Source organism: Canis lupus, chromosome 19 (genome assembly GCF_003254725.2).
Source record: "Canis lupus dingo isolate Sandy chromosome 19, ASM325472v2, whole genome shotgun sequence".
NCBI classification, from domain to species: domain Eukaryota; kingdom Metazoa; phylum Chordata; class Mammalia; order Carnivora; family Canidae; genus Canis; species Canis lupus.
The window spans coordinates 46,402,701-46,420,571 of NC_064261.1; the positions used below are offsets into that span (position 1 = coordinate 46,402,701).

Consider the following 17,871-nt stretch of genomic DNA (forward strand, 5'->3'; position numbering starts at 1 on the left):
TCAAAGTAAACTACTTACATTGCCTAAAAGAACACACTGGTCTTGCAACCTCCTAATTTTATTACAATGGATACCTTTCTTTTCTTTTTTTTTTTAAGATTTTATTTATTTATTCATGAGACACAGGCAGAGGGAGAAGCAGGCTCCATGCAGGGAGCCTGACATGGGACTTGATCCCGGGTCACCAGGATCAGGCCCTGGGCTGAAGGCAGCACTAAACCACTGAGCCACCGGGCTGCCCAATGGATGCCTTTCATGAAGATGGCACTGAAGGTTAAAAGGAAACCCCTGCCCCTCCCAAAGCTGAAGCCGAAGTAAAGGCTTTAAAGGCCAAGAATACAGTACTTAAAGATGTCCAGAGTCACAAAAAAAGATCTGCATGTCACCTACCTTCCAACAGCCCAAGACAGTGTATCTCCAAAGGCAGCCAGTCCAGATATCCTTGAAAGAGCACCAGGAGAAACAAGCTTGACCACTATGCCGTCATCAAGTTCCCCCTGACTACTGAATGAGCCGTGAAGAAAATAGAAGACAATAACCCACTTGTGTTTATTGTGGATGTCAAAGCCAGCAAGCACCAGATCAAACAGATTGTGACAAAGGCCACTGATGTAGCCAAGGTTAACATCTTGATCATGCCTGATGGAGAGAAGGTCTATGTTTGACCGGCGCCTGACTATGATGCTTTGGATATTGCCAACAAAACTGGAATCATCTAAATTGAGTCTAGTTATCTAAATATAAATATAAATATTTTTACCATAAAAAATTTTATAACAATAGAGGATGAGCTACATATACTGTGGCATATCAAATAGTAGCTTATAATGTATTCGCTGAAATGTAGAAGATATATAGTGTTCATCTATTTATTATTTATTTAATACCTCTTAGGTGTGGGTTGTGCAGCCATACCTTAGGTAGATTATTGCCCTAGGGTTCAGAGTGAATATACTGTAGTAGGGGGAACAGAGAGATCAACAGAGAATTTCAACGAAGACCAATATGTCTAATAACAAATTAGGAGCAAGATATCATGGGAATGCTTAGGAAGGATGTCTATTTTGGAGAACCATTTTCTGAAAATGTAACTAAACTAAACTGACCCGAATGATATGATAGAGGAAGTCAGAGGGTTCTGGGCAATGGAAACCTACTCTTAGAGAAGTAAAAATTAGTATGGGAGAACTTGAGAACAACAACAAAAAATATTATGGCTGAATGATAGAGAGGCAGAGGGAACCATAGAGCAGTGTCATAGGTGGATCTGGTAGGCTGAATTAAAGTCTGCACTGTAATGCAACATCTGTGGGGAATCTCAGGATGATATCAAGCAGAGGAATAGGATGACTGGATCCAAATTTCAGAGGGATCACGATGGCTGCATATGGAATACGGACTGGAAGAGAAAGTGAGGATGAGATGGTGGGGAAATCCAAAGATTTTTGTTATTAAGTCCATGTGGGAGGTGATGGTAGCAGAGATTTTTATATGCATAGAAATTTTTTATAACATGATATTTTCATTATAATATAAACACATATCCAATGTTAATCCATGGGTCAAAAAATATAGGATAGAGAATAATTTAGTATACCTCGGGGAAAAGGAGATTTTATGTTTATACTTTTGTATTTGTTAATCTCTTTTAAATTGGGCATTACATAAATAGGACATAATGAAAATCATTCCAGTTTGAAAATGGTGGGAGCTGCAGATTTCCAAATGTTACGGGACTAAATGAGTAATTTTGCACAGTGAACATAGCTCAGATTAAAAGCTGATCTGCGACTGGCAGTGACTGATTGAGCAGTGGTTACCAGCAAACATGAGTCCTAGGATGATTAGTTTATCTAGCGGCAAGTACTCCCCACAAATTTAGAAATTAACATTAACAGCAATAAAAACCCTAAGCTGATATCTTTATACACCAACTGCTTCGATTAGTCACTTTTTCTGTCGTTTTTCATATGAACACCACAGGCAAAAGTTTTGGTGTAGCTGACTGCAAAACTGTGGAAACTGCTAAACTATCTACTAATTACTTAGATAGTATTCTTTCATGAATATTGAGAAGACTGTTTCTCAGTACTTAAAATATTTTCCTACTGATAAAAGAATGCACATGAGTTTTTGTTGAACATTTGTTTGATTGAAATAAACTTCGGTGTGGGTATTTCGTTAACAAATAGAAAGGTAGAGTGGACAATTGATACAGACGTGAATGTTCACTATAGGGCCAATTTTATTATGCAGAACAAATCTGCATGAACCAAATTATTTGCATGTCAAAGGTACAACTCAATTTCAATTAAAAAGTACTGTCTTTGGAAGGTTGGCCTTAAACCTTAGATTTTGGAATGCGCTTGAGATCTGTTGTGTATGTAGCCCAACATTTGTTTACTTTCCATTAAATAAGAAATTGCTTACACGGGCAGGTTATTTTGATATGATGACACCACTGAGGGTTTCAATAAATGTACATGCAAATCAATCAACCCCAAATACATTGAAAACATATCCAGTAAACATCTGGAAACTAATGAACGCACATTTGTGAACACAGGGGGAGTTGTGGAAATTCAGGATCCATTGGTGGCTAGCCTTATTTAGTAGCATGTGGATTTAAGAATATTTCATGGAGTCAGAAGGAAGAAAGGGTAATTACAACATAAGGTTCAACATCTTTAGATATGTAGAACATTTTCCGTTGCTTAAAACAAATATTCCCTAAGAAAGTATAAAACATTTTTCTGACTTGCAAAGTTTTTGCAGTCTATCATTTAAATTACTTAAATAAAGGGAGCTTTACTGCTCCCCAAAGCTAAGAATATAACACCCTCCATGCATATTAGCTTGATCTTTCTGACAGACCAGAAGAGTGTTTGTGTGTGCCAATTAAAACAAAAATGGATCCCTAGTGGCTTGTTCTTCACACAACTTCTGAAGACTGCTATCATTGTTTGCTAGGGTAACCCTGGATAAGGCTGCTATCCAAAGTAAACAAACTTTTCAAAACTTTCATGACAGATGGGGGTTACAAATGCATTTTAATAAGAGAGTTGCCAAAGCAACTTTTTTTTTTCTTATAATCAGCATATATTTACTTAACATCTAGCAACATTGGGAACACGAGGCAGATACTTTCTCACAAAATGTTTTAACAAGAAACATTTTTGGAAAGACAAATTGAAGACCTTTTACTTCTAACTGATATTTTACCCATAGTTTTATGTTAACTTTGCTCAATATGTTAAGAAAAATGTTAGGAGTTACTCAAACCAGAGTGTAATTTGAGATAGACATGTAGCTTGATAATGTAATTTCATTGGTGGTCATAAACGCCGTTGAGACCAAGAAATTTAACTATTAGTATAACCATGACAACTTTTATTTGATCACTTACATCAAATGAATATTGGGGAAGTGTGATGCAAGATGAAAAAAATGTGAAACTGAGGTGTTCTTTTTTTTTTTAAACATTACTTCTTCAGTTTTAGGCCTTGAGCTCTCACTATAATGTAGTCAAAATAGGTACCTATATTTTATGCTGTTAGAATTCAGTAAAGATAGAGTCTAAACTAATTTCAAAAAATAATTTAAATTCACTTCAAATGGATTTAGTATATTTTGGCATAAATTTTTATACCTACTTAATTTAATTCAAATATAATGACTTCATCATGAAGTCCAAAGTGTCTCCAAATACAATAGTTATTAAATTCCATTCCTCCTAAAAGGATAATCCACTTATTTGTAGAATCACTGTAGCCATATCATTTAACATTTTTTAGGACTTTTTGAATATTTGGCATATTTTATTACACATTTCCTGCATACATTTTCAGCTTCCTTAAGATGGAATAAATTCCCCTTTGGTTCATAGTCAAAGATTGATAGTAAATGAAATGTGAATGATACTTAGTTCAAACGTAGGATTGTTTTAGTCCTTTGGCCTTAAACCTTAGATTTTGATATTTGAAGGCATTTTTTTTTGATGCTTCAGTCCTGTTTTAGACATATTTTTTTCATAGCAGAATAGTGGCTGTTTTTCAGGGAAAAAAAAAAAGAAAACATCTAAATAAGGATATTGGGTGATCCTTTAAATTGAGCTATCTGTAACATAACAGTAAAGAAGCAAGTGACTTTTTTTCTAAGATCTGCATTCCGGATTTCACAACTGAAACCAAATCACCATAGTCCTTTTCTCATTTGCACAGAGTCCTTGACTGTATGAGATTGTTTGCTGAGGACTAGTGAACTAGAAATCAAGATCTTTGTAATCTCTTAATTCTATCATTTAAAATGATGCCAATTTGATAGAATGGCATTCTCATTTTCCTCATTTGCTTCATTTTCTTCATTTGCAAAATTACTTTATGATAGTGGAGGGAAGCTGCATTTGAAGAATGTTTATTATGTGCTTTGAGATCATTAAAGCTGATATCACTTTGCATACCAAGTGGTAGTATTCACGTCCCTAATACACTAAGGTTCTGATATAATCAACCTTTAAAGAATAACGTATCATGACCAACAGTTTATGTATAATTCCATGACATAACTGTGTCTGCGGTAATTACTCACTCCTCTGAAATCTTGACATGAGCATTGTCTGTGCCACTCACATTGGGACTCACATAAGCCATTTTCTATTGTTATTTATCTTTATATGCATATGTCCTATTTATGCAAACAGACTGTGAGCTTTTTGGGGGGTGGTATATCCTTAGCTTCTAGCAATGTGCCTTGTACTTAATGGACGCTTAATCAGTCCTTGATTACTAGGGGGATATTTGGTCAGATACATTCCCTTTTGGTCTCATGAACAAAGAATTATTTGTGGAATTTATTCTGTGATAGGAAAGGTGCTAATATCAAAGAGGGGAACACATATCACTCAATATCTCTTGTACCTTTGATAGTCTCAAATGCAGTTGAGGTCAAACTGAGTGGAAATAAGACAACAATATTCAGCCATCAAATATGTTTTACTGCTAAGGTACCTATCCATAGCATAAAGTTGTGCATGGATCATCGTCATATACATTTGATCATTATTTATAAAAGGTTGGTAATAACTAAATTAAGATGTCTATAGTGTTTACTCTGTGGAACCATAGTTTTATTTTGCTTTTGTGCTATCTTTATTTTTTTCCAAATTCTTCATAATAAACACAATTATTTTTATAATTAGGAAAAAATGTGAAATTCTAAAAAGTTTTTCTATTCCGGTGAACCAAATTACAGAAATTTTTAGCAGTATCAATGCCTTTCTATATATTATTTTTCACTTAAGTTAAAATCAAACACGGGAAAGACTAAATGCCAGACTGTATAGTGGCAAGGACAATACTTGATGTTACTGAAAAGGGCAATACTTAAATAAACATAAACACTACTCATTAAAACTCCTCAAAGATGTTTAAATTAGCATAACAATACTCCATGTGTTCATTAAAGCCTGAACAACACATTTCTTCTCTCCTCATCACTTATTGGTGGAGTTTGAAGCTGGGAGATACCTGCTTCCATCTTCAGAAGAACCACAACAAGGGCACAGACCTAGATTCCTAGACCAGAGGAAAACTATTGTTGAAATAATACCCAAAAGCCTTAAAGAATGTGTCAATGTGTCTATTCTTCCCATTGCCAAGTGGATATACTCATATGATTTACTAGGCATCCATGTGTCACCAGCAAGAGTTCAGACAGGTCCTTATTGAGTGTGAAACGTTTGAGGCAAATTTCCCCAGACAGGTAATTCAAGATATCTATTATTGACAACAGTAGCACATTTCATTAAGACTGCTTTGGTGCCAGGATAGATCGCTTCAAAATATGAGTTGGTGGCAAGGAGGGATTTCAACAGATGTTTGTCTAAAGTAGGCCACTAAGTGAGATGGAGACTAGCCATTCTTGCCTAAACCCGGTTGCATTTTCCGTAAGTTCTTTCCTCATCCACCTCACGCCAGCATCTGTCACTTAAGCAAAACATGATATAGAAAGAACACATTAGCATGGCTTAATATCAAATCTTTTGTGCCGGTTATTAGTATTACATCACTTTAGATTGTTATCAGCAATTGTTCACTCAAAAGGGTTAGTCAAAGCTAAAACAGTCTTTGCTGATGTCTTTTCCCCCCAAGAGTGTTGAAAATTCGATTGTTCAAACTGCAAATATGATTCAGCAAACCATTTATCTGAAAACCTTAAAGAGGTAATGTAAAATGTGGATTGAGAAACCTGGATTAAATGGGCTCGGGCAGCCAAAGACTTTGAAACTGCTTTCCTGTGAATATCTGGGATAGAGCAGAACAAAGTCAATTACTGACTGTAATTAAGAAGTGGAAGCATTTAAACTGTAGAGAGCAGTAGCAGACTTCTCCAGACTGCCTAGTAACTGGAAAGATTAGTGGGAAGACAGAGGAAAGAATGCAAACTGTATCTTTCTGATAGTATATTTTGAATGAATTGCATTCATATAGTTCTCTGATCCAGCTTCCTCAAATGAATTCATAAATCACTGATTATGTATGATTAATGCAGCAATATATTTGGATAAAGAAACTTTTAAAATACATTTTGTTTTCGGTTGTGTTGGCAGTAAAAGATCCCCTTTGCATTGCATAGCATGCACCAAAAATGCAAATGTACTGCTGAAGTACTTACATTTTATCACTGTTTGAATTTACTAGACTGAAAACTGAACTGTTAGCTCTTTCCTCAAACCCTCAGAATATAGTAAATCTAATTATGTTTGTTTCTTGTACTTTGAAATGTTTCTTTTTATAATTTTAATAATGGTTTATTTATAATGGCAGAGAAATATATTAGACAGTACACTGTGTTTGGGCTAATTCATATTTCTTTGTGTATGTTAACAAATTGTGATGTTATATAATACATTCATAATCAAAATATTTAAATTTAAATTAGAATGAAGGTAGAGGTCAAGGACATTACTGGTTTTCTTGGGTTAGTTACAAGTGACCTTATATTTCTAGATTACTATTTCTGTGGCAACACTTCATAGAATAAATATTTGGAACTTTATGTAAGTAAAGAACATTGCTAGGGTGTTCAGATAATTAGGCAAACATCAGCTTAACTGTCTTTTAATAGATACATAAAACAGAGGACTATTTGGAGGCTATTTTGAGCCATCCCAAATCTTACATGCAATTTTACTTTAAAAAAAAGAGCCATTGGCTCTGGTAGTCTGTCAAATTCTAATGTGGATAATTAAATTCCTCTTATTTTCTAATCTTTCAGTTCTCATAATTGCATATCCTTGGATAGTTCCTCTCCTTACAGTTGTAAAACATCGGAACGCATCTCACTCAAGAATGGTTGTATTGCAGCACTGAGAGATGTTGCATCTTTATATAGTTTTTCTAAAAATAAATGACAAGTGAATATATATGTATGTGTATAATCGAAGATTTCTTTAAGACTCCGAGATCATTGTCATTAAATTTTGCCATAAGAATCACTGAAACCTTCTGAGTGAGCTATTTTGGGTAATAATTGTCACTTGAATGATAGAATTATAGAGACATCCTGAAGCATGATTTGTGATTTTCTGAACCTGTGCCACATTTCAGTGTTCACCTCCAATTTAGAGCAAGTAAGGCTGAGAAGAGGTGACTAGCTCCTGATTGAGTATTTTGAAATGTCAGTCCTCTCAACCTCTGAAGCCTTGCCTGATGTGTGACAGTAGTCGGGAAATGTTCATCTTCCAGTTGAAACAAAAAGTCAATACAAAGGGAAAATCTTCACAGTTCAGATTGATGGCCTAATACAGAGAGCGTGTCCACACCCACTCTAATCAAATTCGCCTCTAAGTAGCCTTTTATGCGTGAAATCAAGAGCATTGCTCTGTTTCTATAGGGTCACACTCTTCTCTCGCAATTCTGCGGGGGAAAAGATGCACTGTAGTGAAAAACATATAGTTACATGTTAAATATTGCCAACTACTTAGTAGCTCTGAGAGTCTGAAATGGGGATGTTCACTTGATAAATACTCTCCATGAGAGGTTCAAATATGTAAATAAACTTTTATTCTAATACACTCCTTTTGTGAGGGAAATTAGTCCTTTATTACTTTCCTATAGATCTTTATCATAGGAAAGTAGAAGTAGCCAAATGTTATTCATTTGAATGACCTTTTGGAAAAGTCTGCATTAGTCTCTTTGGTAAATAATCTGTTTTACAGCCCTCCATAAAAGGAAATCAAATATAGAGATACTATTAGATTTGAAAAAGACAAACAGGAAAGAGCCAAAAGTGCAGAATGAATTCTGACACACCCGGGTACATTTTTCTGAGGTTCTGACTTAAGTGGATGCCGTCTGCATCATTCTGAACTTCCTGACTTGCCTCTTCTTGACTTGGAGTAATTCGGCTTTAGTCCTACTCTGAGTTAATCGTTCTATTATTACAACAATAATGTATTTGTTATGACATGAAAAAACAGTTTATAGAGAGCAGTTCAAAATGATCCTAGTCTCCCAGTTCCCAGAAAGACAATTACTGGAATACAAGAAAATATTTTGGTGTATTGAAGTGTGTTTTTCAAACAGTATATATATATACATATATATGCAGTATATATATATTTTTTTTTCATTTTTTAATGTAAGAGATCTATTTTATATGGTTTGCTTACCTGTCGATTTTTTCTTTTCAGATCACAACAGTATCAGGAAATGAATTCCTTCTACAGTCAGATATTGACTTCATCATATTGGATTGGTTCCACGCTATCAAAAATGCAATTGACAGATTGGTATGTATTTGTTTTGGCTGTTACCTTTATTAATTAAAATGTTGTCACTTAAATTGTGTTGCTTAGGCATATAACACACACATTTAAATGGATCCTCTAGATTGAGAGATATTAAGTTATTTTAAGTTTAGATAGAGTCCACTAAAACCTGATTCAACAGACTTGATTTGTAGAGCTGAATATCATTTGATTTCTCTCTTTCAAAAAACACAGTGCATTCATTTCCCCCACTGAAATAACATGGACATTCATTTACTAGAAACTGTAAAAAGCACACAAGCACTTAATGACTACTGAGTTTTCACATTTTCAGTTTATGTAGTCTGTAATACATATTCTTGAAAATAAATATCAATGTATTTAATTAAGCCCATGCTCACTCTTATAACACCAGTAAATAATAATCCTTTGTACTGACTTTCATTATCTTTCCAGCGACACTAGATTGTTCTTCTCATGAAAATTATCAATCTGAAACTTCATAAAATTACCCTAAATCATATATTCAGAGTATATTTTTAAAGAATCAAATTATTTAAAACTACCATTATATACTGATTCTAGACCAAACATCTAATTTTTGGACACTAATATTTGCAAAATGTTGAGAAAAAAAACTATCCTTGAGAGCTTTGTATAAGGTATAAAATAAAATAGGGAATGACAGCATTTTCTGTGTGACTTTATTGCTTTTAACTGCAGTCTTCCTTTATATCATTTTTGGACTAAAACCTTAAAAAATAACAAATTGACTTTTCTCCATCATCCATATAGTCCCCTCATTCAGACATGCTTGACTGCTCACACCCACATCCACCCACCCACACACAGAGTTTGTTGTTGTCATTAAGAGTAGACTCTGGAGTCAAACTGCCTGAGTTTGAATCCTGGTTCCATCCTTTGCTAGCTGTGTGGCCTTAGGCAGTTTACTTATCTCTTTTGGCTTCCGTTTCCTTGTCTGGAAAGTAGGGGTAATAAATGATATCTACCTCGTAGTATTACTGTGATGATTAATTGAGTTAATACATGAGCAGTGCTTGGGGTAATGCACAGCATTTAGTAAGTTTATATATATGTACATGGCTATTATTAAATTTGATTATTGAGCTTAGCATAGAGACCCTTTTCTAAAATAATTATCTTAGTTCAATCTTCCCTTAAAATCTAACATCAAAATATATCACTAAGCTATTTGGTGAATCCTTTCTTCCTTGTAAAATTATTCAGTCTAATTGTTTGTTATTTCCAGCCAAAGGATCCAAGTGGTTCATCAAGAAACCTGGAATTATTCAAAATCCAGAGATCCTCCAGTACTGAATTACTAAGTCACTACGATAATGATACAAAAGAACAGAAACCAGAACACAGAAAATCTTTAAGTAAGTATTTTTTTTTTTACTTGCTGATTTTAACTTTGCCTAAATGCAATGCTTATGAAATATAAATGCATTGAAATAAGATTTCAGCCAAACTCATACTACTCATGGAAGATTCGTAGCCATTTCCTGGCCAGGGATTCATGCACTGGAGGGCAGTCTGGGTGCTTTGCTCACGTCATTGTTGGTAATGCCTTTTGAGAAAATAATTGTTCCAAGGTCATGGTCTCTGCTTACAGCAAATCTCTGAGTCTCTGAGTAATATCCACAGCGTTCAGATTGGTGATTGATTTTAAAAGTGGGAAATGTCAAGCATCCCCAAACCTTGGTATGCGGAGTATTTGATTTTCATACATTAAAAGATGCGTGAGTGACCGCCACAGTTGGACCAACTTAAACCAATAGGCTATGCAACCTTCCATACTGTCAAACCACCAAAAAAAAATTAGAAATGTGGGAAGTGAATAATATGTTCTCTAGGGTCACATCAAGTTCTAATATTCTGAAAGAAATGAATTTGGAGTAAAAAGGGCCAATCTCATGATATAGCAATCTTGAATATACCTCTCAACCTTGCTCATTCTGTTCCTTCTCAACGAAAGGAGATTATGAAAAGGTGTCCAACATATCTCACAGCTGGTTTGAGTTTTGGCTTCTTGAAAGGTGTCTCCAAAATCAAAGCAGGTGTCTCAAGAATCAAAGGAGACCAATTTCTCAAAGTGTCAAAAATTATAGTACTTTTCTTGGATCATCTATCTACCTAGCTATCCTCAATCTTCTGAATCACTATTTTTTCTGCCATCTCCCTATGATCTGATATCAGAGCTAGTTACTTTCTAGCTTTTTGAATTACAGAGAACTCCATAAGTAGGGAAAGGCTACTAACAGAATATCTACACATGTACATGAGTACATGTGCTAAATGACTATATGTGTATATGCATATATTTGTGTGCATTAGAGAAGACTCTCTCTCTATATATATATACACACACATATATGTATGTATATATAAACATAGATGCACTCTCACACACATACGACAAGAAAGAGAGAAGCTATTTATATATAACATATCTTCCAGAGCTAAATTATTGGGATCTTAAAATTATCTAGAAATAGCATGACAACTTTGAGTAGAAGCACCCCTTCAAAATTAAGTCATTATTCAAAAACCCATACCATAATTTCAGCAACTGCTAGAAACATATTTAGCTAGCCAGTTGTGTTAAGTTGGAGTTTAAAATGATCAATGTTAATGTCTTAAACTGTATGGTGCTTTGCAAATTAAGTTATTTGTGGAGAGTTAGCCGTGCCATTTTAAAAGATTATTCCATAAGGTGGTACAGTTTGGAGTTATCTCATTTAAATGTTTCCCTTTAATTTCTGGTCATCTGGTGAAGTATCTTTTACTGATGGCAATTACTTAATATGGGATCAAATTTAAGGTAACATTTTAGAATTAGAATTCAGTTGTGGGTATGTTAATGTATCCATGCGAACATTCTGTTGTATATATAATAGGATAGATGAGGTAATGACTGGTAGAGGCTTGGAGGATACCTGGACGTGCTTCTAGAGCCTGAAGTTTGGGAGAAAATAAAGATTTGTAAAAGTATCTGAGAAACATTGAAGCAAATGGATTCTGTGTTCAGCAATAGTCACTTGAAATCTTTAGGATGATACTGGGGAGAAAATGTTTCTACAGATAACGCACCAGCTCCTCCTATTTAGAATTTATTTTTGATTGGGAAAGATAATTATTTGTGTATTTAGGGCTTAAATTCAATCCTGGTTGGAGATAAGGGAAGAGACATATGATTGTTCTACTCATGTTCAAATGTACCTAATTCTCTAGGGACCTCATCTTTACTTTTTCCTTTGCAGTTCAAAAATAATGACAGCTAGCAACATTAAGCAGGCATTGTTCTAAATTCTGATTTATGTCGACTCACCTAATCCTCCCACCCACCCAGTGAATCAATTCTACTACTAACTCTATTTTATAGATGAGAAAACTGAGGTGCAGAAAATTAAGGACATTTGTAAAAGACAAATTATGGGGACAGGTTACAAACTCATGCAGTTTGAGATTACAGCCTGTGCTTTTAGCCATTAGACTACAGCGAAGTGAACAAATAAAAGGTAAACTTTGTATCAACTTTGGACCTGGATGGAAATATTACACTAAAAATGAGATGCATAGAAATCAGTAAATTTAAATAGGGACCCAAAAACATATTAGCAAGAGAATTAAAACCAGATGTCTCTGGAGTTTGATTTCACTATTAAAATAAAGGGGTCATTTCGTTGTAATGCTAGCCCTAATTTTAGAAAATGCTTCATTTCTATATTTGATGGATATTTATAGCTGTGAGCCCTTTTTAAGTCTTAGTAGGTTTTTATGCAATATAGGATACAGTTAATATCCATCTATTACTTTGAATTAAGCTCGTTTACTATTTAGGTATTGATTTTCCTTTGAAAGGTATAATGATTAACCCACCCACACCGTATCAAATTAGACTATGCATTTGAAATAGTGACTGGCATATTTTATATTTGATCCTTTTTAAAATACTTCTTCAAGTAGGAAATATATTGTGCAAAACCTCTCTGATCTCAGTCCTAGATTTGAACATCCAAACTTAGGTTTTTAAAACATGCATTTAGGTTTATGTTACCCTTTTGAGATTAAATAATTATGTGGAATTAGAGATTCACAGTATCTCCTTCCTTATTAGTAGTCTAAGCAGGAACTTTATTGTCAGTTTGCTGCCTTTGGCTTCCTGTGCCCTTGATGTTCCCATGAGTTTTGTCGCCAAGATTGTAGACAGATAAAGCCAGAATTACTTTTTTTAAAGGCATGTGAACATCATTAGCAGCTAACAGGTGGTCATTTCATTGTCCAGTTTCTCTGGGTAACATGGGAAAAAATATGTACTCTCAATGAGTGAATTGTGAAAGCTAAGTGCTTAAATATACTTTCCTTTTTAAAATATGATTCTAACCTGCCAACATTATTAAGGACTAATCAGATATTTTAAGATATCAGTTGAGACTAACAGACAAGAAGCCAGAAAATTCAATGTAAGGGCCAAATCACTGTGGGAAATTCAGGACACCAGCATGGGATGAGAGTGGGAGAGCAGCTCTCCAGGGAGGGTTGTTAATGGAAAGTGGAGAGTCAATCAAAGAAAATGCTAGCATATTTTTCCAAGGAAAGAGAAGTATCTTTCACTGATGGCAAAAAGGAAAGGCTCAAATATAAATCCTGCATCAGATAACCTTGGAGAGGTTTTTTAACTTTTCTGAGCTTTACTTTGTAGATCTATAAAAATGGGTCTAATACTGTCCTTGCAGGATAGCATGAGAATTTGAAATTAGATATGTAAATACTCACAGCAGGCACTCAATGAGCAGGAGCTCTTATTATTATCCTCTGTGTCCCCAAGCAGATGGTATCAAAATAGGACGTGAGCCTAGGATAGTGTCTAATGGAAGAATGGAACAGAACAAATATACTTGACATCCTCTCCCCAAGTATAGAGAAAATAGGTGGAAAGAGTCTGAATTGGATATGGGAGTCATAGCTACAAAAATCTAAATATGAGCAGCTGGTCTTTCTCCTGGCGACTCCCCAGGTGAAAATGGCAGCCAGGGCATTCTTGGGAGCAGCACACCAGGAAATAGTAGAAGGGAGCCAAGAGATACTCATGATTCTTCTATGCCTAGAAGAGCTGGTCATGAAGAAGTTCCAGTTGATGGAAGGGATTCAGCTTGTAGCCATTTCATTATTCCTTTAGGCATAGCCTTAGTTTATTCATTAACTCACGTATTCATTCTTCTGCATTAATCGATATACCTGAAGGTACACAAGTAAAATTCATGAGTTCACTCATTTGCACTTTCTATGTTTTAAAATTATTTTTGTATTTGGGTTATGCTTTAGAAGTGGTATACTGCATGCTGATCAAACGCTAAACTGTAAAATCCGTAAGTGGAGACCTTGGATAATTTTTATATAAAAATGACACATTTGGCATTATAAACAAACACCCCCAAATGAACATGAACTAGAAGAATAAAATCAAAAGGTAAGAGAACTGAAAGAAAATGAGTTTTCTTTTAGCTGTCTTATGATGTTTTCATAAAAAAGAAATGTGGGTGAAATACTGAAAGTATTCAGATATGGCTTTCCCAGTTGCATCTCCCCTTAATGATGTGTGTAGGAGGGGTGTACTTACCAGGCTCCAGGGGTAAAGAAAGGAATGGAAAAATTGGAATGAGATATTCATACAATGTAGAAAATGAAAATACTTCTGAACCTTTAATAATATCTTTGTTTAAAAATTTGTCTGCAAAGTAATCATGATTATGCCAAGTGAAAACAAGTCTGTTAGAGAAGGCAGTTAGTTTTTTGTACTAATCTAAATAATTATAACACTGGTCATCCACAACTGTAAGTAGACTATGTTCTCAAAGTCCAATTGTAAACTGGATGCTTAGATCTTAGCACACTTTCATAAGGAAACCACGGACCAGCCACAAAAGCACACTTGGACCTTATGCAATCATTTAGAATGTTGTTTTTAGGGAACAGCTTGTTCTGAGTTTGTTGCACCTCTGGCCCTAAGAGCTAAGACTTTCCAGTACCATTGCTTTCCATCTGGTTTCTCTTTTCCCCCTCCGCTACTCCTGTACCAACTCCACCAAAGCAATTAGAATGACCCACCAGAATGGCTTTGGCCAGGAGGTTCCTGGACCCTGAAAATCCTCAGTGGTGTCAAAGAGGGAATGCAGAGCCTCCAAATCCAGAAGCAAATAGTGGGAAAAAGAGAGAACGAAGGACTGGGAAAGATTTTTGCAGCATGGGCAGGGAAGTGAGTCCTTTGCAGGGGCAGATGTTCTTTGTACGAAATGTGTGTAATGACAGATTAAGTCTGGTATTGTCCCAAATGTTAATATTTGATGAATCTAGGTGGTGTCTTTAGGAGTGATCATTATGCTCCTGTTTTCTGTATGTTAAAAAGTTTCACAATTAAAAATGAGTACACACACATTCTGTACTACTCATGGTCATAATTCAATAAAAGAATATACATATTTCCATATTTTCTACTCCTGGCTTGAAAATTTCTAAAGATCAAATTTTCTGAATATGAGTTATATTAAGACCTCTTTAAGTAAAAAAAAAAAACACTGATAATTCATTATTTTCTTGTTTTTTCTCCAAAAGCTGATATATTTTTTCTCTGACCATTATGGCCTTTCTGGTAACAGTGTAATTAAAGAAATTCATAAGATGTTTATTATCGTCCAAAATGGAAAAGTCATACTAGTTTCTTGGATGAATATGTGATTAGCAATTGTTTAAAACACATATTGTGAAGTCTGTTCTGGAGACCCATATAAAGACATATTTTAAAGTTTCTTCTTAAGAATTTTGTATGAAACAGCCTAATCTTGCCAATGCATGAAAATAATAAGATGGATAAGCCATCTGCCAAGAAAATGAAAACAATATTAAAATTGCACAAATAAAGTATATCTCATTCTGAAGAAACAGAAAATCTCTTACCTGGAAACAACAAAAACACCACAGTATTTATACAGAGTATTATAGGCTATTGTGTTGTCGGACAGACAAAGGTTTTCAATTTGGGTAGGATGGTCTATCATCTGATTCTTGTTTTTTCCCCTACAATTGATATTGCTACCCTGGCACCAATTTTGGTCAGTATTTGCACCTGAAAAAAATAACTATTGAAGAAAAATATGAAAATAAAAATTGCTTTGTTTTACAATAGTCGGAAAACAATATCAGAGGAGTAGTGAGTGTCAGTTCTTTTGTTGATCGTTTTCCACAGGTTCAGGGAATCCTTTATTTCAAAACATTTCTGTAACAGAAGAAAAAATGAAATATTTTAAATGAAAACTTATGCTGCTTAAGAGGGAGCATTTAAACACTGTGAGAAAAAATAGTAAAGATTAGACACACACTTGATAGTCGGGCGTCCAAACTATTTTGCCAAAATGGTTGTATTCATGAAGGTTACAGGACTTCACTGAGGCACTGTGTGACTATAGCAATTGTTCTGACATGTGTTCCCAAGATAGTTAGCAGCAATCCCAGCTTTCCTGGGACCCATAGATTGCAGTTTATTCAAACCATTCAGCTCCCCATGAATCATTTGATAAGAGGACCTAGTTATAAGCTGAGCAAAGAATATTCTGATTAATCTCTTCTTTCCCTTCTAAGGGGTTGATCTTGCCCTCTGACCTGTGGGTGTCCATTGTCATGTATCTTGTAACATCAGCTACTCTGAGAGTCTATCTAACCCTATCAGCACTCAAGCACTAGATCACCCCATCTCTTCCTGACCCTGGCAGTAACTCCATGACCATTTTTCCCCTTAGATGAACTGCATTTAATCAATTTCTGATTTCATTGGGTCAAATGGCACCTTTCTTTCAATAATAGGCCAAATCCAAAGGGCTTACTCTTGAGCAATATTTCCTTAGCATTAATACACTACTGTGATTGTAAACAATATAAAAAGTGCTCTTTGATCTCCTCTGAAATTTCCCCTCCGTTTATTCTATGACTCCAGAATAGGTATATATTAACATTTCCTTGTAAAGTTAAATGTATAATATTTGTCCCCTACTGTCATATCAAGTTTAAAGTATCTTAGCTAAACACGATACATAAGCTATTCTTATAGTGAATCCCTGTGCAGACAAAAACAGTCTTTTGAATGCACATGGTCACCTCTTTTTGTATATAGAATTTATTTGGTCTGCTCCTTTTTGTTTGTGGAATATAGGAGCTATGTTAATTCTCTTCAAAATGATAAAAGAAAGTAATCTGCTTTTTAATGCATTTATTTGGGTGTCCCAAATAGGCCTAATAGTATGCTTAGGGGAAAAATGATATAATCTGAAATTTTCTTGGAAAATAAGCTTATTTCTCATTACTAATCGTAAAACCCACATCCATGCAAGGAAAATCAGGTATTGCTTTCACCCAAAAGTATGAGATGTATTCAATAATAACAACTGTGTCTATCCAAATTAAATAAAGTGTGACCTATAACATTAGGACTCTTAGCTTCCTTCAAGAAATGTCTCATGAGTGACTCGTGGAAAGGTAAATCAGTCTGCCAATTTATCTTTCCTTGATTATTTAGATAGAACCTGAAGCCAAGTACTCCTGCTACTTAATTTCCCTAATATAAATAAATATATATTTTTTGTGTACAAAATTAATTGACCTAAAAAAGTAGAGGCCAAATGGGAGATGCAATGGCCAAATAGAAAATGTAAGGACTGGGACTGTGCCATTAGAGTTGATGTCCTCCAAAATTGAAGTCAAAGGTTAAGAGCAACTTCTAATCAAATGACTGCATTGAAATGGTTCAAGTAAAAGTTCCTCAACAGAAAACTCTTCATGACCTGTGTCCTTGTCTGCAGATTTTTCCCACTACTGCCTGACCCATGATTTATATTCCAGAGAAACATGGTGCTTGTAATCCCTGACACACAGGACTCTCTGCTTGCTCTTACCTTTAAGTCAAGATCTTCCTTTGCTAAACTAACATTCTTTAAGACTCAGCTCAGGCCACATCTTCTTCAGAAAACTTCCTGGATCTCTGTGATGAGTTAGATGATCTTCCTTGGTTTTCTTATAATGTTCAGTCC

The 17,871-nt window shown here is 34.9% G+C and overlaps 1 protein-coding gene across 4 annotated transcripts in view; it reads left to right on the top strand.

Moving 5' to 3' along the window:
• Positions 1-17,871, top strand: part of ARHGAP15 (Rho GTPase activating protein 15) — a 608,969-nt gene that overhangs the window by 294,973 nt on the left and 296,125 nt on the right. For all 4 annotated transcript variants that reach the window (XM_025431170.3, XM_025431189.3, XM_049097196.1 and 1 more), the window contains 2 exons: positions 8,693-8,791; positions 10,041-10,170. In XM_025431170.3, coding sequence (XP_025286955.3) covers positions 8,693-8,791; positions 10,041-10,170 — 229 coding nt within the window. The remainder of the gene's footprint in view (positions 1-8,692; positions 8,792-10,040; positions 10,171-17,871) is intronic.